Source organism: Podarcis melisellensis, assembly GCF_964234715.1.
Source record: "Podarcis melisellensis genome assembly, chromosome: 2".
NCBI classification, from domain to species: domain Eukaryota; kingdom Metazoa; phylum Chordata; class Lepidosauria; order Squamata; family Lacertidae; genus Podarcis; species Podarcis melisellensis.
The window spans coordinates 21776337-21802225 of record NC_138529.1 but is presented as its reverse complement, the minus strand read 5'-3'; the positions used below and the strand labels follow the sequence as shown (position 1 = coordinate 21802225).

General features: G+C 39.7%; 1 protein-coding gene across 11 annotated transcripts in view; it reads left to right on the top strand.

The window, feature by feature from the left end:
• The window catches only part of BPTF (bromodomain PHD finger transcription factor), a 64832-nt gene that overhangs the window by 10013 nt on the left and 28930 nt on the right, over window positions 1–25889 (top strand). For 8 of the 11 annotated variants that reach the window (XM_081899469.1, XM_081899468.1, XM_081899473.1 and 5 more), the window contains exons 2-16: window positions 3556–4378; window positions 10178–10401; window positions 12201–12410; window positions 12688–12876; window positions 14897–15070; window positions 15315–15517; window positions 15913–16268; window positions 16681–16812; window positions 17124–17253; window positions 18049–18184; window positions 18555–18806; window positions 19127–21503; window positions 23401–23525; window positions 24602–24730; window positions 24839–24989. In XM_081899469.1, coding sequence (XP_081755595.1) covers window positions 3556–4378; window positions 10178–10401; window positions 12201–12410; window positions 12688–12876; window positions 14897–15070; window positions 15315–15517; window positions 15913–16268; window positions 16681–16812; window positions 17124–17253; window positions 18049–18184; window positions 18555–18806; window positions 19127–21503; window positions 23401–23525; window positions 24602–24730; window positions 24839–24989 — 5611 coding nt within the window. The remainder of the gene's footprint in view (window positions 1–3555; window positions 4379–10177; window positions 10402–12200; window positions 12411–12687; window positions 12877–14896; window positions 15071–15314; window positions 15518–15912; window positions 16269–16680; window positions 16813–17123; window positions 17254–18048; window positions 18185–18554; window positions 18807–19126; window positions 21504–23400; window positions 23526–24601; window positions 24731–24838; window positions 24990–25889) is intronic. The other 3 variants (XM_081899474.1, XM_081899471.1, XM_081899477.1) reach the window with 2 other exon arrangements.

Below are 25889 nucleotides of genomic sequence, written 5' to 3'. Positions count from 1 at the left end.
TGTGATAGTCCTCACGTGATAAGCCCAGGGAGCTTTATTTTTGTGGGGATTGATAGAATTGAAACACAAGATTCCCCACTGCAGTCTGTCCTAAATTTTGCAGTAATTTATTGACAAATCAATACCTTGAATAACTCACAGGCACATTACAAGTGCAAGATGGATGTAGTTGCCTCCTCATGAAAAAGTTCATTATCACTTCAAGAAAGTGATGGTTTTTTAAGAATTATTTTTAAGAGTTATTTGGAATAGTCTTCCCCCACTGACCAAAAACTAAGAAGGTCAGAATATTAACTTTGGAAAAGTATATGGTGCCATAGACGTGGGGTGTCCTCCTAAGCAAGGGCTGTGATGGATACTAAGGTTTAGGAAAATGGTGAAAGCCGCCAGGCTTATTATGTCTCTTAGGCCAGCATTTGATATATTAACCAGACTTTATTTAAAATGGAAAACTACTAAATGTCATTTGGGGCAGTTGAACTGGATTATTATTATTATTATTATTATTATTATTATTAGCTTTTCTCACAGAAGTGAACTAAAGCAGCATTCAAACACATCATAAACACTAAAACCAAATTTAAAAAGCACAACCAATGAAAACCTAACCAACGCATCTCTACAGATAAAGGACTGGTCTTACAGATCCTGTTGCACTAAGATAGGCCGCAAATACTTGAAGCCCTTCAAATTAAAGACCAAAAGCCCTGGTTTTTTAAAAAAATATATTATTCGCTTGGCTCCAGTGTTTGAAATTCTGCAGGTAGCAGGCACGTTTAGCTACAGGTGCGGGTCCAGTTGAGACTATGGAGATTTCTGGGTGTCAGGTTGGCGACCACCATTTAAAAAACCTCTGCCTTAGTTCATAGTTAATACTATTTCCGTTTCCCCTGTGTGTTACTTCTCCTTGCATACTGGGGACCAGTGGATTGTTGTAAGAGCAAGCTACAATCAAGCAATGTAGTTGAGATCATAGAATCAGATAATTGTAGTGTTGGAAGGGATGCTGAGGGCCATCTAGTCAAACCTTCTGGCGAATAGATACTCCGTTGTGGCAACCGTAACCTAGAGCCCAGGTGCCATTTGGCACCTAACTTATATATCCGATTTTCTAACACTGCTTGGCTCCTAAGGATCGATAAAAATGGCACCATGGGGAGACCACTGAAACGGCCCATTTTTGTGTTGCCCCCTCACTGGAAGCATGGACTATGCCTGATGCTCCAGAATAAGCTTTGAGTAATCTGAAGTAATTGTTGAGTGAACCTTGAACCATTTAAATAAACAATATTGGTAGTTTCAAAACAGCACCGCCAAAGAGATTTCCCCCTTCCTGTGCACTTTTAATACACACATACATTATATGGATTTCAAGAGTTCTTTAAGAAATCAGTAGCCTCTTTTACCAGTTAAATTTTGTCCTCATAGCGACCTTGACATGACAACCATTTGTTAGTGACAGGAGTCCAGTGAAAGATTAGAAATAAATCTGGGCCAAGTGGTTCACTCAACAAGTCATTCATTCATTTTATTTGTATGCTGCTTTCCCACATAAATTCATTCTCAAAGTGGTTTACAACAAAGGAAACAGGAAAACATTTCAAAACCAAACAGTGCAAAAATAATTTCATAATAGCCCAGCAAAACGACACAGCAGCAAATATAATTACATACAGAAAATAACATTTTAGTACTATAAATATAACAAAATTACATAACGACCAGCATCCAATAGCAAAAATAAAAAGGGAACCTCTCAGGTTTATTGCGTCACAGTGTTCTTGCTTTATCTGATGCTTAAGTGCTTCTATCTAGTGATAACAGGTTGCAACTAGAGGAGAGGAAGAGTCTCTGGGAATTTGTCATGAGAGATTTTAAAAGGGAAAAAAATAACTTCTGTACCTAGAAAACTTGGTTTGTGTCAAATTGTCCAAAACCTTTGAGTTTAAAAACAATCAATCAATCAATCAATCAATCAATCAATCAATAGGGTTTCTACTCACTTTTAATTTTCTTTAGAAAGGCTTTGGATCCCACAGCATTTGCAACTAGGTAAAAGTAAAGGACTCCCGGACGGTTAAGTCCAGTCAAAGGCGCCTATGAGTTGTGGCACTCATCTTGCTTTCAGACCAAGGGAGCTGTCCGCAGACAGCTTTTCCAGGTCATGTGGCCAGCATGACTAAATGGATTCTGGCACAACAGAACACCATGGCAAGTACCAGAGCATAGGGAAACTCTGTTTACATTACCTTTACCTATTTACCACTACAGTACCTTGAATATGTTTAAGTGTTTTGCATCTCTAGTTGTTACGCTACTGCTGTGAAATCAAAAGAAGAATTCAAAACTACTCTGAATTAGACAGCTTATTGCTTTTTTGTGATCAGAGAAACATTGTATAAAATATGGATGAGTAGCTTCAGCAAAAGAGAGATATAATTTAAATGGAAACCATAATCCAGGGTAAACTGTTTTCTAGATTTGAGTGCATCAGAATGCAAACCACTGCAATTATTATTTAGTAAAGTGTTCCTAGAGTGCTGTGATTTCTCCCATTTGCAGTTAGTAATATGTTTTTGTTCATCACTGAAGAGAAAACGGAACATTTCCAGCTTTTGCAACTGAATTACAGTTAGGAAGAAAGAAGTGTTTTGAATTTATAGACAAATAGAGGGAAATTCATTTCAGATTTCACCACAGCTGTTCACATTGCCTCTTCACTTTAAAAAGCAGGTTGATTTGTAGGCAGTGAGGAATGTGCAGTGAAAACCAGAAAGTACAGCTCAAGCTGCCATGCAGTCATGGCATATATGCACGTCATACCTCCTGGACTGAAACCCTACAACATCTGGGAAAGCAATATATTTCTGTAATGTTTTCGTTGAACTGTTGAAAGCCCACAGATTCAGCAAACTTAAACAGGCGGCACAATGGCTCTGTAGAGCTCTTTCACTCATACCAATATCTTAAACAAGAAAACTGAACTTGTCTCTCACGTAATTGAAATTTAGGAGAGGAAACAAGATTTGGGCTTGGAATTGTGCTCAGGTAAGTTCTGCTTGAGGTAGAGAAAAGGAGGTGAAAAGGCACTTTTGGCTGATTCCTCTTTTCCCCTGAAAATTTGAGGATTAGTGGTGTTGGAGACATCAGATAAAATGGTTACCTTGTGGTGGTGATGGTTCTTAATTAAATTTCTGTATTTCCCTTCATCTGAGGATCACAGGGCAGTTTACAATATAAAATGGTTCCTTTGAGAAATGGAAAGAGTCCTTCCCTTTGCAGAGGGAAAAGTTTTGTTCTAACCCTTGTAAATGGGAAAGTCATTGGTAAAAGTGCAACACGCATGGTATGTTAGTTTCAATTTAAGGTAGAAGAATAACTGCCTATGTTGAAGTGCAAGTTCAAGACTTTTAAAATACAACTGTGTAAGACCATTGAAGTGTGCGAGAAACGTCTAACATGGTTCTTATTTCACATCACATTCATTGTATAATAAGTGAACTTATATCTACCTCTGTTTCCTGTTAATCTTTTATTGTTCCTTTCTACTTACAGGTAGGAGGAGACAAAGAGTACATCGTCCACGTTCTCCAATACTGGAAGAAAAAGATGTCCCTTCTCTTGACTTGCCTAAATCCTCAGAGGACTTAATGGTGCCTAATGAGCATATAATGAATGTTATTGCCATCTATGAGGTACTGCGGAACTTTGGCACTGTCTTGCGCCTGTCCCCTTTTCGTTTTGAGGACTTCTGTGCTGCTCTGGTAAGCCAGGAGCAGTGTACACTTATGGCAGAGATGCATATAGTGCTTTTAAAAGCTGTTTTACGTGAAGAAGACACTTCAAATACTACCTTTGGACCTGCTGACCTCAAAGATAGCGTTAATTCCACATTGTATTTCATAGACGGGATGACGTGGCCCGAGGTTCTGCGGGTTTATTGTGAGAGTGACAAGGAATATCATCATGTTCTTCCTTTCCAAGAGGCAGATGACTACCCCTATGGACCCGTTGAGAATAAAATTGAAGTCCTGCAGTTTTTAGTGGATCAGTTTCTTACAACAAACATTGCACGCGAGGAATTAATGTCGGAAGGTGTGATACAATACGATGACCATTGTAGAGTTTGTCACAAACTGGGGGATTTGCTTTGCTGTGAAACTTGCTCAGCTGTATACCACTTGGAGTGTGTGAAACCACCTCTTGAAGAGGTACCTGAGGATGAATGGCAGTGTGAAGTTTGTGTAGCACATAAGGTGCCTGGTGTAACGGACTGTATTGCTGAAATCCAAAAAAATAAACCATACATTCGACATGAACCTATTGGATACGACAGAAACAGGCGGAAATACTGGTTCCTGAACAGGAGGCTTGTTATGTAAGTAAATGTTCTAAGCACAGTAATATTGGTGCATGGTGGATTTTCAAGAAGATGGGATTTTCTTTTATATTGGGCCAAAAATGTGTTTTTTATCTCCATTCAGTAGAAATTGCACTGCGGGGGGTGAGGGGCCAATGGCAAAATGAAGTGTCCGTCACTGAAAAATACCAGGCTCCTGCTTACAGTGTTTCAAAACAAAAGTTGTGGTTTAGAAACATAAGATCTGGTCTGGCAACAGAAAACTTGTGTTATCCTGTTAGTGTTTGTATTTAATGTTTTTTGAATGAACAAGCTTAACAGCAGTATTACTTTCTTTTTCTCCAAAGTGACAATTTTCTAACCCTGAGAGTACTGCTGAAATTTTAGTATTTTGTGAATCCATTCTTTCCTTCTTATCTTTCTCATAACTTACAAATTCAAGCCTAGGCAGTGACTTCATTTAAATCCAAATGCAACATAGCTGCTATGTTATGACCCAGGTAGTAGAGCTTAGTGTGCAAAGTCATTTTTTGTAGAGGCATGATTGCAGAACCCTGAGATTTAGAATGCATCAGAAAAGATTACAAATTGCTGAATATCAACAAAAGCCCACGGGCCAGATCACTGATTCTTCTAAGAATAAAATTTTAAATACCGTTTATTTTAAGAGTCTCAGTTGGAAAAAGAAATTGCAACTCTGCTGACACCATTATCAGGCAACTAAGCAGCTTTTGGAGCAATGCAGTACTCACACCTCACACCTGATCTCATAAAACAGCAATTTGGAGTACATAGAAGTCAAATAAAATGAGTAAGAAACCCTGCCTGCCACCTGTGTTTCTTTCTGCAAATGGTGTCAGGCTACCATGGGTGGTGATTCCATCCTGTCTGTAGAGTCATTAATATATTTTTCTGAGGTGATGGTAGGCACTTCAAGGCATTGTAAAAATGCTTTGTCAAGTGCGGGTTTTTTTCCTCATTACCACATGAACTGGAGGTCCCCATCCCTGTTCTAAATCACAGTTTAGTGTAATGTGAATGAACCCAGGCTCTGGGTCTCTCTTGCTCCCCTTCCTCTTTCGCTGCCTCTGGTGTGGCTATGAGGAAATGTTTTTGCTTCCAAATATAGCAGTAAGTTTTATGTACTCCATGGCTGCACAAAACTAAATTCTGTGCAGGCCATCCAAATTATTCTCCAAGAAAAGCTAGATTCTGTAAAATGTATATATTATGCAAATGGACTAAGTTTGTATGATTTCCTTTTAGGTTAAATTAAGTTATACTGCATTGGCTTCCTATTTTATAAAATCTATGCTGATTTTGCCAGTTGGGGATGGGTAAGGACTCTGAAGTCCCCATCCCCCCCTGCAATCTTTGAAAAATCTTACTCTGCCTTTTCTGGCTTCTGCGATTTCAGCACCATTGCTTTTATACTTTCAAGAAAGTCTTTTACATGTGGAAACATAACTTTAAAAAAGAAAGAAAGCAGAAGCTTCCTTCTCAGGAAGGTGAATTTTGTGCCCACTACCAAATTCAGTGTTTTTTCCGTGGCATAGAGTCCTGAATTTAACTGACTGGTATTTATAATTTGCCAAAACACAAAAAGTTATTTCAGTTTATTATATAAATTGTATTTAATGCAGTAGTAAATTCTCTTCATTTTGAAAGAGCTAAATGACACTCTGTACTAGATGGCAGCTTTCTCAATGCATCTTCCTGTAGTAAAAACTCATATATGAGATCATCAGGCATGAAATCTCAGCTTTTATGAGGATTTCATACTACGGTGGTACCTTGGTTCTTGAACTTAATCTGTTCCGGGAGTCTATTCGACTCCCAAACAGGTCAAAACCCAAGGTGCAGCTTTCGAATCGCTACAGGAGCTTCCTGCACTCAAATCGGAAGCCGTGTCGGACATTCGGCTTCTGAAAAACATTTGCAAATTGGAACACTTACTTCTGGGTTTGCGGCGTTCGGGAGCCGATTTGTTCAGGAGCCAAGCCATTCAACAGCCAAGGTACCACTGTACTTCATATTTTGAAGAATCAACCGTTGGACCTTTTTTCAGTGCAAAGTTGCTGTCTTTCTCTGTAAACCCACATCCATTTGTAGGCATGTGATCTTACCACTAATGAGTACAGTAAATATCTGTAGAAAGAAAATATGGCACTCTGGATAAAGCCCTTGTATTTTGATCATTTGAGAGGACGTATCTGCTTCTCAAGGAGTTTCCTTTACCATGAAGATAAAAAACTCCCATTGATTCCTACCAGATTCATTGTTGGCTTGCAAACAACCAATGATCTATTCACCTAGGATGAGCAAAAATTGCCTCTAGGCAACAGGGCAGAGAATTTTTTATGAAACTGAAAAACTTTTTTTTTTTTATTCAAACATCTTACACTGGTACTTGAGAAAAGGCGCACCATTAAAAAAATTGTAAGCAGCGTAGCAGAATGGGCTGGTCTTCAATATGGCTCTATTGCTTGTTTATAAGTCTGCTATAGCAGTATAGTGTTGAATATAGATAATAAAATTTTAGAGAACAACTCTTTACTTTGTTTCCTACAAGCATATGGCTATCATTGATGTCCAAACACAAACTGCATTTAGTTTTAAGAATATGATAGCAAGTAAATTTCAATCCCTGATTTACAAAGCTGACTTATTTTCAATTACTATAGTTAAAGATGAAGTGCAGTTTAGAGTTCAGGTGTAATGCTGAACACTGGCTAATCAAGAATGGAAAAGAAAGCTTCTGATTGCCTGCTCGCATCTGTGCCAGTGAAGAATAATACGAATCTGAGGTAGACCCAAGGTGGATCTAAACATGGGGGGAAATGCTATAAATAAGTCAGAAATTAGATCGTTTTAACAAAAGAAAAAAATCACTATGGAAAACTGTGTTTTAAAATTTCCTGCTCTGGCGCCATCTGGTGTTGCATGTTTATAACACATTCAATTTGCTGCATCTTTAGTAATGTAGCCGAGTCCCCTTTCTGTGTAAAGCCTCAATATCTAAAGATATTCCCTTAAGCCGTGTAAGAGGGGCTTATTGAAAAATTCATTGGTTGTTTTTTTACTGAAACAGTGACAGTTCAGTGTCCCTGAGGCTGCCCAGTGGTAAAACTCAAGTGCCGAGTCTTCAAATTTAGGCCAGACTCTTTGGGTGCTCCTGATACTTCTCCTCTTGCTAGACTTCTTTGATATTTTGATCAAGACTGCAGTGTAAATCTTTAAAGAGATAATTACACATACTAAATTTGCAGTGCACGCTAGGGAAATGAACTGGGGGTCTTCCATATCAAAGTCTGAATGGAAAATGCATGTCATCAAACTATTTACTTACTACTGTATGTTTTTCTATATGTACTGTATTCCACTTTTCAGACAAATGTTGCCCCCCCCCCAGCTGCTCACATCAGTTAAAAGGGATGGCATTGCCATCAGGTTTGCAGGAACACATAAGGAAAGGGAAATGGGAAAGGTAGGAGAGGGAGGTCAGTTCTCTAATGCCAGAACACAGTGGTGAGCTATAATTGGGTGTAAGAAGAGGGAGCGCAGGCTGAGCTTCCCTTGCTGGTATTCTTTATTGAGTACTAATGGGCATTTCTTTTTCCTTTGTCTGATAGATAGGGCCAGAGTGTTCTTTTCCTTTACTTCTGCAGTCCCTGGGCAACTGGCACTTGTTGCTGTGTTTCTCTGGCAGGTAGTGTGTGGGGAGGAAGCTTCTGAAGCCACTTCTTTTCTGGCCAATGAATGAGCTCAGCCTGGTATTTCCCTGCCGTGATGTAGATGAAACAACCTCTCAGGAGCCTTGGTCCCTTGTGCTGGTTTCAGCTCTCAAGTCCCTGGGTTGACTCCATACTTGCTACAGGGACATGGGTGGCGCTGTGGTCTAAACCACTGAGCCTCTTGAGCTTGCCGATCGGAAGGTCGGCAGTTCGAATCTGCGTGATGGGGTGAGCTCCCATTGCTCTGTCCCAGCTCCTGCCAACCTAGCAGTTCGAAAGCACACCGGTGCAAGTAGATAAATAGGTACCACTGTGGCGGGAAGGTAAACGGCATTCTGGGGTGCACTCTGGCTTCCCATCACGGTGTTCCGGTGTGCCAGAAGCGATGTAGTCATGCTGGCCTCATGACCCGGAAAGCTGTCTGTAGATAAACACCAGCTCCCTCGGCCTGAAAAGCGAGATGAGTGGAGCACCCCATAGCCTACTTAACCGTCCAGGGGTCCTTTACCTTTACCTTTACCATACTTGCTATGCCAACTGATTCAGCAAAAACTACTTTTTTGTATAGAACATATGCTGCCACCTTGCACCAGATCAGAACATTAGTCCATCTTGCCCCCAGCATTGTCTGTTTTGAGGGGCAGTGGGTCTCCAGAGTCTCAGGGAGATGGCTTTCCCTTCTAAACCTGCTGCCTGATCATTTTTAACTTTCAGTTGAGCCTGAGACCCTCTGCATGTGAAGCATGCACTCTGCCACTGAACCCCTGGGCTCCATACCAATTGCACCAGGCAGTCATGCAGACATCTAGATACATGACAAAGAAGTAGACACTTTAATTCATAAGACTTCATTGTTTGCAGTAGGACATGTTGTAGGCTGAGGTGTGCAAGAACTTAAATGCAATTTTGTATGCAACATTAGGATTAAAGCCATTGCATATAGTATTTTATAGCTTGTTCTTCCAAGTTTCAGACAGGGTGGAGCAAAGCAGGAGTGATTGAGCCATGTGCAGTAACATATTGGTCATTCATAGTAAAGTGGGGTTTGTTGCTTATCATGATGTGTGAACAGAGCCTATGTGCAGCCACACTGGATGTGTTATATCTTCTCCCAGGTCTCCTCCACTCCCTCCATCCTCTTCCACACCTTAAGGGCTTTTCTTTAATATTCTTTCATCTTTACTCTCATCTCGTACATACATTTGTTACTTGCTTCTTGGATTTATAAAAAGAAGCAAAGGTCATATAATACTATTAAATTTTAAAAGTGAATTATTTCCGCAATGCATAGTGTGGATTTGTTAAAGTGGCAAAGCATTATTTTTTCAGACCATATCTTTTAATTCTTGCTTTGGAGCACCCCCAAAGCTCAGCACGATATCGAAAATAAGAGAATGGGCAGGGTCAGTCATGACAGCAGATTTCTTCTGACTACCAAAATTGGCTAAATGTGATGTAAAGTAATAATGCCTGTACCCAAAGTGCTTGCCCTCCACTTAATGTTTCTGATTTGTGTGAAATAGACAGTCACCATATTTGTGTGAAATAGAGTCAGCATATTTTTGCTATACAGTTCCAAGTCATCAATAATTGGACCAGATTAACTGGTTGTACAGGACTTCATGGTGAATAAAACCTACGTTGAGATTTTTCTTAGGTGAGAAGCCACAGAACATCCTGGAAGAAATAATCATTTCTTCGAATGATTCAGTGTCTAATTTTTGAAATTATCATTGAAAATTCCTTTTGTATGGGAATTTCATAATACTTTATAGTATGGTATGGTAAAGAAACATATTATTTGTGTATTGGAAAGGGAAGAAAAGGTTTGTGTTTTGTGATAATACAATTTTTAAATGTGGCAACTCATATTATGCAGTTGAATTATGGAAGAATTGAATTATGTTATCATAACATTTTTAAGAGTTTGGTAATAGCTGTTTGTGGTAAACTAAAAATACATGCTCAACAGTGAACTTACGATATGAACTCAGTTATTCTTTTCATTCCTGTTTCTTTCCCAGTATATACATATGTTTCATTGCCATTTGTCTCATAAACAATTATTCTAATACTGTCACAGAGAGGAAGATTCAGAGTGTGAGAAAGATAAGAAAATCTGGTACTATAGCACAAAAGTCCAGCTGGCAGAATTAATTGAATGCCTTGACAAAGATTACTGGGAAGCTGATATCTGCAAAACTCTGGAAGAAATGCGTGAAGAAATACATCGGCATATGGATATAACAGAGGACCTTACCAATAAAGCACGGGGTAGCAACAAATCTTTTCTTGCTGCAGCAAATGGTAAGAATCTACAAAACTAATCCTGAATTGCTAACAGCACACAATGGATTATCGAGCGCATTTTGAATTGCTACCTCATTGACGTGTATTCTAGTGAAGAAAGGTTTATGAGGAAAAGGGCATGTCTGTTAAAATTGGGAAGGCCAAGTTCCACAGACTGCATTTATAGTGCCACTGGAATACATATAGCCTTTAGGTACATTTGAGAAGGTTCGATTAAACCTGTTATGCCTTATAGATTTTTTTCAGGGAAATGGGCGAGCATTGGTCCAGGGTTATCCTTGTTGCTGCCCCAGAAAAAATGCTAACCTATGCAGACTTTGTTTAATAGTGCAAAAAAAAACACAAGAAACTGCAGGAGATCTATATACAGAAGGATGTGAGCAGAAGGTGACTTCTCTGCTCTTTTCAGGAGGAAACAAATTGAATGGTGTTGGCTGTGGAACTCTCTCTGTGTGTGGGGGTGTGTGTTTAAAGATAAAATGGTATATTTTTGCTCTTAAGCAAAAGATAAAATGTGATTCTTCCTCTAACACCTGTAGTCTACAGAGCTCTTCCTGATGACTTTAAGCTTGTCTTTTTCACTCCTAAATATAGCTAGCTATAGTGTGCCTTTGAAAAATAGTCACCAGTATAGTGTTTGTCCGTTATCAGTTTCCTTAGTTGTTCATAATACCTAGTGGCATTTACAAAACCACCACTGCTTTATAGAAGAAATAATACTTCAGTCTTAAGTGGGTCAGTATGGGCAAGACCACCTGCTCCATACTTTTTATTCACAACCATCCCTTCTTGGCAGTGTTCTGTTTTGTAACAGCCGTAGCAAATTTTTGTTTCTTTGCAAACGGTTGGATTACTGGCTACATCTAGGCTGGGTGCCTTAAAACAGGGCAACAACTGGAGACATAAACTGAGGACCCTATTTTGCAGTGAGCATCCTTTTGCTTTTGGAGAAACCTGCCTTTTGGAAGAGCGCAGCTTTCTTCTCAAGTCTGCACTTGTTTCAAACCAAATGGATTTCTTGGTGGTACTGGGATCTGAGTCTAGTTCTAGAGCACTGAAAATATTGCAGCGGATAAATAAATGAGGGCAGGAGCAGGTCAGATTGATTATCATCCTTGTTGAAAGAGTTGCTAACTTGAGGTTTCCATAATCCCACAGCTCAGCCTTATTTTTCAGTCTTTGCATGTTTGGAGCCAGATTAATGTCCAGGAGCCACAGATTTGTAGATCTGTTAGGTTACTATATATGCATGTTATCAAAACTTCAATTAATCTGCAGAATCTATAGCAATCAATGCATGTTCTCTGACATCGCTTGTAGAATTGTAGATTATCCATATTGACTGAGTGATATACACAAAATTCCATTCAGTTTGCAATCCCTGCCATTTTTGAGACTATGTATACAGGTAACTTGCAATTTACGTGCATTTAACTTGTGCATATTCAACTTTACACACATGGCAAAAAAGGGGGGGTCTGAGGGTCCAGGGAAGAAAAACTTTGGCAATCCCGTCCGCCATTGCACCCAGTGTGTTTTGACTATACAAGATTTTGGTGTTCCATATTATCCCTGGAACATAACCCCGATGTAAATTGAGAGTCGCCTGTATCAACTTGTAATCCACCTGTTAAATGACTTTTTAAAAATTACATGTGCAAACAGTACTTCACAAATGTCAGTTGCACTGTGGACCATGTATCCAATTGTTAGATGGGTCTGTCAGGGGTTAAAATGGATACTTCTGGAGCCCCTAGTCTTTGAACTAGGTGTCTATTGTCCATTTTTTGCTTTAGAAGAGATTCTGGAAGCAATCAGAGCCAGAAAGGGGGAAATACCAGAAGATAAAAGCTCAATAGCTGATGAAACGGAAACGGAAAAGGCTAGTGTTGAGAATAAAGACAGTACAGATACTGATAATGTCAAAGAGGAACTTTCGAACCAACTGCTGGATGTAAACAAAGAAACGCCACCAGATGAAAGTTCTGAAAAAGGAAGAAAGGAAGGTAAAGACGATACTTGCGAAATTAACATATTTTCTGCAGTAGTGTTTACTCCCGTGTATTTCATTTTAATAGCATTTGTTATTGTATCTTTTGGTCTGTCAACAATTTCAGTTTTAGACAGACATTCTTCTTATCACAGAATCAGCTCTCATTCCCCAGTGACATAGTCCAAGCAGTTTTCACAAACTTTCATTTCAGTGTAGGTAAAACTTGGCATCTTGGTATAAGCCAGTTTTTAAAACACCTGTTGCACTTTGTTACCCATTCGTTACTGTAGAGCAAACAGATGCTATGGATAAAAGCAACTCCGTGACATCAGCTGTTGGAGGCAACAGCGTAGAACCTCCTGCTGGAGAGTCTAGTACTTCTGAAGGAAAGAGCGCAGTCGGAAATGAGTCAGAAATCCTGGATGATAATGAGGCGAACAAGAAGCTGGTGACATCAGAGGCCCTCAAGAATGTCTCAGGTACAGAAAAATGCCTCTGTAATTTAGAGGAGCATAACAGTTATGTAAATCGCCTAAAACCACTTACAGTGTATGCTATTTGTGCTGCTTGTTTGCACTGCCATCTCTGACACTCTGATATGTTTGTCTTCAACTGAATTAATAGTATCCCAGATTTAATATGGATAGACTTGTGTTGCTGCATCCTTCAAATATTTGGGATTACAGTGATACCTCAGGTTACATACGCTTCAGGTTACAGACTTCGCTAACCCAGAAATAGTGCTTCAAGTTAAGAACTTTGCTTCAGGATGAGAACAGAAATTGTGTGGTGGCGGCAGTAGGAGGCCCAATTAGCTAAAGTGGTGCTTCAGGTTAAGAACAGTTTCAGGTTAAGAACGGACCTCCGGAACGAATTAAGTACTTAACCTGAGGTACCACTGTACTACTATTTATTTCAGCCGAAGCCGTTATGAATGATAAAATACATAAAACAGAATGAAAGCAGAATAAAATGCATGACATGGTTAAAATAATTATTAAAATCAGGCATCCTGCCCGATAAGAGTTTGATCCCCCAAAGAATTTAACTTATCCCCACAAACTTTTCTCCTTAAAATTGCCGCTCTAAAGGCAAAACAGGCCACTTTTTGTGAGGTGTAAGGAGACTTGTTCCCTAATAAAAAGTTTATCACATACTCATCTCAATCTCCCAACTGGGAGATTTAAATCTTTGTTCTTGAGTCCTCGTAGATTGGGCATACCAGTAAGTAGTAGAGTAAGTCTTCAGGTACATTACTTCCACATGGGCAAACTCTTTCTTCATAGGGGAATTTGAAATTATGTTTCGCATGGATTTGCACTGTGTTTATTTTTAGAACTCCCAGAATGCATTGGCTCATATTTTAGTGTGGTATGCAAAGGAGTGAGAGCCTCTTGGGCGGCAGAGCATGATCCCATGGATGCCATGTTGGGGACATCCAACGGTAAAAATACCTGGTGTAATGGCCGAGATTGTAGAGCATGCAGACAGAAATGAATGTGAATAGATCAGAATCAGTGTCATCGATCTCATGCATGTGAACCTCTTTTGGAAAGATTTGAAGAATGTGTAAATAGGGGGAAAGCATCATTGTATAGAAATGACGGCAATATATTATTTTTATATGATAGATATAAAGACCAATTGGGAAACTATGTCTCTAGGGTGCTGTTCCACGACTGCAGAAGTTGTGAATACCACAGCAATATGTACAGGCTTATTTGCATGGATGTTTCTTGCCCAGCTAGCAGCCTCAGCAGCTTGTTGTGAACCTGTTAGGAGTTGTTTTGTTGCCCAGTGATCTGAGAATTTACTGCCTTGAATAATGTGGTATCATCTTCAGTGCTGGCCATCTTGATATTTCATCCTTGATTTCAGGTGACTCATGATAAGATTGATAGCAATGATTCAAAAATAATTGCCCCTCTTTTAGTTCTGTTCATAATTAAAATACTTTTGTTTATTCCTTCCTATCCTCTTACTCATGTCTGCTACGTATTCCTTTTGTGCATTGGAGACTGTCTTCAGTAATCCTCTCTGTAAGCTCTCCCACCTAACCAAAATATACAGCTCCCTTTATGTAAAACATGTATCTGGGGAAAGTTGTAGTCCAACCCTCTTCCCATGTAATCGTTTCAGTGTTCAAAGGTTGTGTTTTTTTAATGTGGGTGTGCATACAAATTCAACCTTTCTTCTTCTCCCACTCCCCAATGGGATTTTTCAGAATGTGTAATTTGGTTATTAATCATGTTTGCTAAATGCAGGAATAACAATGTGCTTAACTGTTGAGCTAAAATAAGAAATATAGTGGCTTTCTTTATAGAAGAAGGTGCACGTAATTAAAATATATACAACACCTGTTGACTTAAATTCAGAAATAAATTATCATTTATATTCTCATTGATGTTTCAGCACCTTTTGATTTCAAGATGTTCATCTTGCATTTTAAAGTGCCCTTCAGGTAATACTACGTACATAAATAGTTCCTATCTTTCACAGATGAAACAACTAAGATGGTTCCCAGCCTGAACGTTGGTTCTTCCACTGAAGCACTTTTGTCTGATCCAGAAAACAGCTGTAGCAATGTACTAAATTCCATGCAGGATGAATCAATGAAGGCTTCTGATGAAGTGGAAAATATTGAAGGAGGATCCCAGAGCTCAGAGGAGCTAGGTAAAAATAAAGCAGTTTGTCTTTAGAGTAGCTCAGGCATAGGCAAACTCAACCCTCTAGATGTTTTGAGACTACAATTCCCATCCCTGACCCACTGGTCCTGTTAGCTAAGGATGATGGGGTTGTAGTCCCAAAACATCTGGAGGGCTGAGTTTGCCTATGCCTGGAGTAGCTGATTGCTGCTCCTAAAATGACACGTTTCAGCAATATCTGTACTAATTGGCCTTTCTGTCTCCTGTTTAAGTGGGTGGTTTGTTTTGGTTTCTGACAGGGGATAGATCTAACAGTGAACGAAGTGAATCTCCAAGCACTGGAAGAGGCACGCCGGGTTCAACACGAATGGTCACCAGGTTACGAAATCCGGATAGCAAACTCAGCCAGCTGAAAAGTCAGCAAGTTGCTGCTGCTGCACATGAAGCAAATAAGCTATTTAAAGAAGGCAAAGAGGTTTGTGTTAATTTTCAGACTTTACTACAGAAATACTCCTGTTCACGGAAAGCAAAATGAAGATGGTCACCTGGTGGCTTCTACTGGGTGGTGAAAACTAACAGCACAATCTTATTCATGTCTATTCAAAAGATTTTAACGGAACCTACTCCTGGGTATTGGTAGAATTTGTTTCTTTAGGAAAATCAACTTTGAAGACAAGTTTATCCTTAGCCTAAGTTCTTACAGTCAGAGCCTATTTCATCCTGTGCACGTATTTTTAGATTAAGAGCTGCATTTTCTAATCCTCGACATTACATTCCCTAAAGATAACGGATTGGGCTAACACTAAAATCTAAGACCAAAGATTGTAATTTTTAAAAATCTGTGTGCATTTTGTTTTTTATTTCAATAAGGTCCTTGTGGTTAATTCCCAAGGAGAAATCTCCCGACTGAACACGAAGAAAGAAATAGTGATGAAAGGAAACATCAGCAATTATTTCAAACTAGGCCAAGAAGGGAAGTACCGTGTGTACCACAATCAATATGCCACCAATTCTTTTGCTTTGAACAAGCATCAACACCGGGAAGATCATGACAAGAGGCGACACCTCTCTCACAAATTTTGTCTGAGTCCTGCTGGAGAGTTCAAATGGAATGGCTCTGTCCACGGGTCAAAGGTTCTCACGATATCCACCCTGAGATTAACAATAATTCAGCTAGAGAACAACATCCCATCCTCATTCCTTCACCCCAACTGGGCTTCACACAGGTGAATATATTTGTGATTTTCATCATTTTTTATGCAGTGGTTTTTAAAATTATATAGGTTGGATCCAGACTTGCTCCTGTATGAACCATTTGTGCAGGAACCTGGGATCCAGAAGAGCTTCCCTGGTGGCAGAAGGGGTGGGGGCACAATAGTTTTTACCTATTCCTCGTTTCCCTCGGGAACACTTTCCATGCTGTTCTGCAGGCTTTTCAGGGGCACGGGCTGCTACGTGGGAAGGCTGGAATTTGCAAAAAAAATAAAAAATCAATATATAATTTATTTATACCTCACCCTTCTGACTGGGTTTCCCCAGCCACTCTGGGCAGTTTAGTTTTAAAGTATGCTATTGACATATCATTTGTCCTACTGTATGCAGCGAATGCAGGGCTGATAATATTTTTGTCACCTGTAGGTCTAATTGGATCAAGGCTGTGCAGATGTGTAGTAAACCTAGAGAATTTGCATTGGCTTTAGCTATATTGGAATGTGCAATCAAGCCAGTTGTCATGCTGCCAATCTGGAGGGAGTCCTTGGGACACACCAGGTAAGATGTCTGAATGAGTGAAAAACATTACAATATGTGCAAGTACTGTACTGGAGAATTTAACACCATTATAAAAAAACTCTGGTCAGGCACACTGAAAATTCACAGGCACGGTTTTTGCAATATGTTTGCCACCTGAAAGTTGACTCGTGTCAGTTAATCTCAGCAATGGAAAAACTACTTTGAAAGTTCAACAACAGTGTACTTTAAATGCTCTTGACTCAACTGCATTTGCTGTTTGTACAGCAGCGTGCAGCTGTTTATGTATCTGTAGTATAACTGGCCCAAAAGAATGTGTATCTTGCGATTAGGTTGCGCAGAATGACAGCTATTGAAAGAGAAGAAAAGGAAAAAGTGAAAAAGAAGGAAAGAAAACAAGAGGAAGAAGAAACCATGCAGCAAGCAACATGGGTGAAATACACATTTCCTATCAAACATCAGGTACAGATTCTGCATAGTAATCTTAAGTAAATGTTTTCCGCTCTTCCTTTATTAAATTTAAAAGGCTGTATGGGATGGGGGGGTGTTTTTTTTAACATGGTGAGTAATAGGATCGATGAAAAGAGAGAACTTGAGACTGATTCATGTCTTGGCCATTGTTTAATTGGATAATAATCCATGATGGATTGTAATCTTACTCAGGTGATAGAAGAGAGATTTCACCAAACATCTTTGATACTGTATATGCATAGGATGGGATTTATATATCCCAGTTCAAAGTGTAAGAGAAATTTGAGACAGGTAAAGATCCCATGTACTCCATCTATTCAATGAAGATGATTTCCTTTTCCTTCTAGCCCCATGACAAAAAAGCCTAAAAACAAAATATAGTAGCCTTTATCTATTAAGAGTTATCCATAACAACCACTAAGAAGTCTATGTGGAACCCATTGATAAGCCCTTCTTAAAAAAAAAAAGGCCTGAGTAGCTGCATAGATGCACCCCTAGTATTCTTTGTGTGGAAATTGCGGTTCTAGGAACCCAACTGGTCATGGCAAATCTGCATCCCTTAAATGTTGTTGCTTTTCTGTGTGCATTACTGTTGGGAGCAGAAGCAATTGTTCTAGTAGTGTGCTCAGTCCATTTTCATGCATGTATGTTGCAGGTCTGTGTTGTAGCCGAAGTTTAAGCAGTTTCTTGCAGCATTTGTTGAAAAGCCATCTTTTATTTTTGTAATTGTATATAAGCTTTTAAAGTAAATTTATTATTTTAAAATGTGTCTGTAATGCTTTACAGGTTTGGAAACAAAAAGGAGAAGAATATAGAGTAACAGGGTATGGTGGCTGGATCTGGATTAGTAAAACTCATGTTCATAGATTTGTACCAAGATTACCAGGAAATACTAATGTCAATTACAGGAAATTACTACCAGGTGAGTGTAAAATATCTTTGCTTTGAAATAATTTTTACTGTTAGTTACTGCATCATAACCAGGCCTTCTCAGCACTATAGTCAAACCTCAGTTCTCGAACAGCTCCGTTTTTTAACGTTTTGGGATACTCAAATGCATTCATGTATTTCTTCATTCTAAGTTTTGAGTATTCTATTGTAAGAATTTTGCCTTTTTAATTACAGTTATAGTTCTGAGTTCAAAATGCTGTGTTTAGGTGCAAGAATCAATACATTTGAATACTTTTGTTACACACCGTAACTTAATGCTCTCTTTAATCCATGCACCCTGAGAATTTGAAAAGGTGGCATAGAAATCTTATAAATAAATATACGTGTCCTTTTTTAACCAGCAAAAAGTGAAACTACTACCATCCCAGAAAAACAGCGTGAACTGGATAAAAGGAAAACTCCAGCAAAAGTGAAGGTCGAGCATGGTTCTTCGAAAGAAAAGATAAAATACTTCCGTGAGCCACACAAGAAGGACCAAAAAGAAACTGAAAACTCCGAGAGCACAAAGAGAGCTCAGACCAAGGAAGAAAATGAACCGCATGAAGAAAAATCTGAAATCAAACATTTTGAAAAATCAGATCATGCAAAAGAAGGTATTAAGCATTTAAGGCATATGGGCGGGTGGGTGAGTATTTAGGTTTACACGGATTAATTCTGTTTAGCAGAATGTATGCGTGCTTATGTAAATCTGAGAACAATCGGGGGGGCATTTAAAAAAATCTGAAACTGTGGATGTCGGATACTAAAGTCCCGTTGACACATTCACCTGCACACATATGGACGCCACTTCCTGTTGCTGTGGTCACACACAGTTGTGATGTGTATGAATGGAACCATGTGGGTTAGGCGAAACAGGTCAGAAAGACCCAGTAATTACTAAAATGTCTTACTGAATTTAAATTGTTCTTCACAGAGAAGAAAGAAATTGATGAAGGTGATAAAGACATCAAGGAAGAATCTATGGAGGTTGATGAAGTGAAAGTGGATGCCTCCACAAAATATGAGGAAGCCCCAATCAATGTGGATTTAATCAACGTCAGTGAGAGTTTCCACTTAAGGACATTTTACAAAAGGAAAGTAAAATCATCAAAACTCGATGGACTGCTTGAAAGGAGAGTAAAACAGTTTACACTTGAGGAAAAGCAGCGACTAGAAAGAATAAAGCTCAAATCTGGTTCTAACTCTTCAGGTTGTAAATTGTTGAGGCAACAGGAGAGTGAGGATGACCTACAGTTACCTAAAGCAGGAGATGAGAAGCAAGTAGATTTGACATCCCAAAGCAGAACTGATACTTCAGAGACAAATCAAACAGAAGATCCTGTTAAAGACCGCTTGTCACCTAGCAATCGCCACTTTACCAAAACCAGTGAATCAGTCCAATCTTTGCCTTGCTTGAATAGGCTTTTAGAGGGAGAAGCAGATGCAACTCCAGTTCAGTGTCCAGATACTCAGAGTTTGAAAGCAAAGGATAGTAATGAAAGTGTTTCTGAATCCATGGATACGGATAACCCTCAAGTGCAGAGTAAGGAGAAAAGCACTGACTGTTTGAAAACAGAAGACTCTAAACCAATAGAAAGCAAAGAAACAACAACATGTGGTATCTTAGAGGAGAATGCAAAATGTTTGGAGCAAGCAAATACTGAGTCTCAGTGCGGAAATGTTATTCGGCCAATGGTAACTGAAAGCAGCTGTGAAGGAGACACTTCATCTTCAACCGAGATAGGAAATGAAGCGTTAACATCTGAAAAACATGACTGTGATTCTGCAGACGCTCGTAGGTTAGAAAATCATCCCAGCATGGTATCTCTGCAAGCAAAAGAGAGTCTTGTGAAAAACATTGCAGATGCATCCGAACCCAAAATTGCATTAAATCCAAAGCAGACTCTCGGGGGCCTAAAATCGCTGCATACTGAGCTAATTTCAGAAAAGGCATTTGAAGCCCAAATTCCTGACGTGATTGGAGAAAATATTATTGATGAGGTGGTGAAGACTAAAATCACTGAAACAAATGGCGAAAAGCAAGACCAGGAGAAGTGTGTCCCACCGAGTTCCATCAACAAGTGTTTTGATCAGATTAAGAGTATTGCTGACAAAAATAATAATAAAAACGGGGAATTGAATACACAAACGGAAAAGGGGAAGTCAGCAGCATTTCAGATCAATGGGAAAGACACTGATTTTAAAGTATTACCTAATGAAGAGTGCTTAAAGAGAGAGACACTTGCACAAACCGAGAGTGGCGTTGACTCGAAAATCAATAATATTAGCAAAAGCAACCCTCTGGTCAAATCATTTTCTTCTAACGAATCTCTAAAACCATTTATGAATGGTGATATTGCAGTGGAAGATGCAAATGATAATTTGGTCAGTAAGTTGGGTGTACAGAGTTCTGTGGGTGGTGATTCTAGAGACAATGATTTGCCTCAAGATAATATGTCTCAGTCTAACCAAAATACTGGAAGAAAGCAGTGTTCTCCTGAAAGGTCTAGTCTTGTTGATGACACATCCATCACATCTCTCCATTCCTCCAGTGAAAACAATATATATAATGAAACCGAATGCATGGAGATTGAACCACCTTGTGTTACGAAAACTGCTCCATCACCTGTAATTTCCTGTGAGGAATCTAGCTTGAGTAATGACTTTGCTGATCAGAATGGATTACCGATAAGCAACAAAACCGAAAGCGTCAACGGAGAAAGTGTAGTAAAAGCCGTTGTTACGGAAGTGACCACCACGTCAACTGTTTCTACAGAATCCAAAACTACTTATAAAGTATCGGGATTGTCAGCCATCAAGGAAGATAGAGAAAGTGGGGTATCGTCCATGGAAAACTGTTCTGTATCCACTGTAACCACCACCACGACCACGACTACCACTGTAAGAAAACTTACCGCTCCCACTACAGATAGCAATACTGATGTCATTTCTGTAAAGGAGCATAGCAAAACTGTGGTAACAGCAACAGTAACTGATTCCTTGACTACTGCAGCGGGAACCTTGGTGACTTCTATGACAGTCAGCAAGGAATATTCCACAAGGGACAAAGTGAAGCTCATGAAATTTTCAAGGCCGAAAAAAACTCGTTCTGGAACAGCCTTGCCATCTTACCGGAAGTTTGTTACCAAAAGCAGTAAAAAGAGCATATTTGTTTTGCCCAATGACGACTTGAAGAAGCTAGCAAGAAGAGGAGGGATCAGAGAGGTTCCCTGTTTCAACTATACTGCGAAGCCTGCTTTGGATATTTGGCCATATCCATCCCCGAGACCAACGTTTGGTATCACTTGGAGGTACAGTGCTAACAGCTCTTTAAAATCATTTGGGTGGGAGAACATGTCTTCGTACAAATGGTAGGCGTGTTATAATCCAGCATGAAAATTCGGCACTTCAGGTGTTATCCCTTTTAAATATTAAACCAACATTTTTTTGGTCCTCCATATTTGAGCTGAATTTACCTAGCAGGAATGTTCATTTCCCAGGTGTGCTCAATTTAAATGGTTACCCTGCTTCCAGGCTTAAAGTTTTGTGTACTGTCAAAGACTAGGATCAGTATTGAAGGGGGGGGGGAAACAGCCAGTGTACATATGGCAGCTTTGCATCTACCATGCAGAGGGGTGAAGAGTTAGGGCAGATGATACACTGTTGCCATGTACATTCCTAGTCTTATATGCGTTGAATAAACTCTCCTCAAGACACAAGAACCTATATGGAGGTGTCTTGAAAGCCTGACCTGACCATTGCGATTTGAATCAGTTAAAATGGGTGTAGCAAAAATGATTTGATATTCTGTAAAAACAGATTGTTTAGTTATTTGCTAGACAAAAGATTTTACATTACAAAGTTGCCTTGATCTAGATTATTAAATAGGGAGGGACACAGGTGGTGCTGTGGTCTAAACCACTGAGCCTCTTGGGCTTGTTGATCGGAAGCTTGGCAGTTCAAATCCGCACGAAGGAGTGAGCTCCCATTGCTTTGCCCCAGCTTCTGCCAACCTAGCAGTTTGAAAGCACACCATTGCAAGCAGATAAATAGGTACCACTGCGACAGGAAGGTGAACGGCGTTTCCGTGTGCTCTGGTTTCCATAATGGTGTCCCATTGCGCACGAAGTGGTTTAGTCATGCTGGCCTCATGACCCGCAAAGTTGTCTGCGGACAGACACCAGCTCCCTCGGCCTGAAAAGTGAGATGAGCACCGCACCCCATAGTCACCTTTGACTGGACTTCACCACCCAGGGGTCCTTTACCTTTACCTTTATTAAATAGGCTTTTGTTTAACAACCCTCATTTTGTCAGTATTTAGTGATGGGATTTTCAGAAAGAACAACCATGGGTCATACCCTAGCAATATGCCACTGGCCTAGTCTGGAGCTTGACGATACCTTGGTGATTTCCAGAATGGCAGTTTTAAAATAGAAAACACTAACTAATAAAATAATAAAATAAGATACTAAGGCATCCAAGATTATTCAGCTTGCTTTACTTGAGTAAGGATTTTTTAATTGCACACCCTTGTTTCATGTACAGGTTTTTTTTTCAGTTGGTTAAGAGCACTTGAAACAAGTATCTAGTAGTTTATCATACTTAGTTTGAAATTGTCAGCTAGTGTTCTCTACACATTTTATATGTTACCTTCCTTTATAATATCAATGTGGGTATAGGAAAACATTTGGGTAAGATCCAGTGGTATCCTCTGCCAACAAATATTATTATTATTTAGTTATGTATTTTGCAGCATTTCTATACTGCTTGACTATAATAAAAACTCAAAGCAGTTAAATGCATTTCTGTTTGGTGTAATGGGACTTTCCCTTCCTTCCCTTGCATGGGGCCCCCAAGTTGGGGTGTTGGGAGGGACTACAGCAAAGTCTGATTGCATGACGTTGGGTGTCACCCAATACCTTACATATTTGTAGGAAAAAGTCAGCTATTATGTGGAGCTCTGTTCCAGAAATATTTTGGACCTATTTAGTTCATTCTAAAAACTTGCATGGAGCAAGATCCAATATATGATAGCATGGGCCTGTATAATGAGTACCACAGATTTTTGTAATTTATATGAAAATACACTCCACTTTTAGCTGTAAATTAAGAAGCTTAGCCTTATCTCTGAGAACTATGGCATTTAGACCATCTGCTTTGTGAAATTAGAAGTGATTTACATGACTTCCTTTATTATTATTTTTCTAGATACCGACTGCAAACCGTAAAATCTTTGGCAGGGGTTAGCCTTATGTTGAGGTTACTCTGGGCATGTCTGAAATGGGATGACATGGCTGCTAAACCCCCACCTGGTGGAGGAATTACACGTACAGGTAGATATTTTAGGAATACTTAATTTTGCTAATTTATAAAAACATTGCTGGTTAAATATTATTTCAGAACTTGTAATATGCATTACAAACTAGAGTCTTTTGAAGCAAAAAGGGTTTGTTTTTTTATTTGCTTTTTTCCTAAGAAAGTTTATCATGGATGGATCCATGATAACCTCTGTCATATTCACTAGACCCTTCTCAGTCTGGTTTCCAGTTTGGCACTGAAATTTCCTTCCTCCTAAGCAATCTTCATCAGGAGATTTGGGGAGGGTGAGGTCTGGCTATGCTGATTATCCCCTTGGAATCATTTGAGATGAGAAGTGGAGTCATTGTATTTCACTGGTTCCATTCCTTCCTGGCAATATTCCCTTCCAACTCTACAATTCCATGATTCTGTGATTCCATGTGGTATGGGTGTCTTTAAGTGGAACAGGGAATGTAAGTCACATTGAGCACAGATTCAGGTGTAACATCCCCAGTCGACCAAACTATGGGTTGTATCCAGTGAAGCCATCCTGTTAGTGCAAGGACTTCCACCTGTGCAACAATGCTTCCTCTCCCCTCCCCCCGAGTTTGTGCCGAAGGGTTGGAGGAAACCCAAAACTGATTTGGGGGGGGGGGGTTCACAACTGGTGTGCAACCAGAGGTAGAAAACGTTGCATTGTGCAACGTCAGGGCAACGTCATTGGATACATTGGACACAAGCTCAGATGCTCCTTCTGTCTGTACCTGACTACAGAGGAGACAGTTACTTTGAGGTCTAAACCAGAAAACTGTGTTTTAGTATTCTCTACAAACAGATATCAAAATGTGGTTTGCAATCCTGATTTACAAAGAGCCTTAAACCAGTTACCTGTGTCAGACATCATGGGGACACTGTAGTTTAGCAAACTGGAAAGTTTTCTCTTTCTAATTATAGAATAATAAGTTTTAACTGAAAATAAATCTGGACTGTTTTTTTTAACAAAATGCCAACATTTCCATCATGTTATTTGAGAATAAGCTAGTTCCAGAATTTGTGGAGAAACATTTCTTACTAGACTTGCAATTGAAACTTTTGAAATGAATGTTTGTAGACACATCGGAAACGGAAATAACAACAACTGAAATAATCAAGCGAAGAGATGTTGGACCATATGGAATTCGATCGGAGTACTGTGTACGGAAAATTATTTGTCCGATTGGTGTTCCAGAGGCCCCCAAAGGTAAGCATGAATATAAAATTCCCAAGTTACTAATAGAGGGGTATGTGACTTTAGGGGGATGCTATCAGATACTTAAACTGAATATTAATTTTTCTTTTGTTCCTGCAGAAACTCCTACGCCTCAGAGGAAAGGGCTTCGATCAAGTGCATTGCGACCCAAAAGGCCAGAAACTCCAAAACAAACCGGCCCTGTTATAATTGAAACCTGGGTAGCGGAGGAGGAATTAGAACTATGGGAAATAAAAGCATTTTCTGAAAGGTAATCTAACAGCTTAAAATTAAGCTCTTTGACTTGCTTTTTGAACGTATTTAAATGTGTAAATATCCTGTTGGGTGTGGATTTAATATCTAAAATAGTAAGTTTAAAGCTGCAAAATAATTTTGAACTATGTGTGCACTCTAGTAAGCAGAAACTAAAGAAGTACACTTTACACCATCAAATAGATATACCTTCCGTTGGCATGCACTGCTGTCAGTTAATGGAAAACTGGGAAACCAGAGATATGAAGCCAAATATTTGGTTGGCTAATTGCAATCAGTATGTGAATTTGAAACACTTAAGGGTGGTATCTATTGTTGAGCAAGCGGAAGACCGCTCCCCCTCCATGACTTTCTACCCAAAATCCTCTCCAGGAGATTGGGAGAACCTGGCATTTTGGGTGATTCAGTGCAGGCAGAGGAAAAGGGAGAAACTTGCCTTCTGCTTATGCAACATCAGATACGACTCCCAACACTTTAAACCGTGCAGCCCTCTTTTTGTTCCCCAGCCATTTGTTGCTCTAGCTGTTTTGCATACTGTTTCCTACTCCTTCCCTCCCTGGTCTCTGTATTCCTTTCGCTTTTACCTCTGCTTTTGTCAGCTTCATGACATCTCTGTACAGTTTCAATATTTCTAGCTTTCTACATAGTCAATGGACGCGGGTGGCGCTGTGGGTAAAACCTCAGCGCCTAGGACTTGCCGATCGTCAGGTCGGCGGTTCGAATCCCCGCGGCAGTATGCGCTCCCGTTGCTCAGTCCCAGCGCCTGCCAACCTAGCAGTTCAAAAGCACCCCCAGGTGCAAGTAGATAAATAGGGACCGCTTACTAGCGGGAAGGTAACCGGCGTTCCGTGTGCTGCACTGGCTCGCCAGATGCAGCTTGTCACGCTGGCCATGTGAC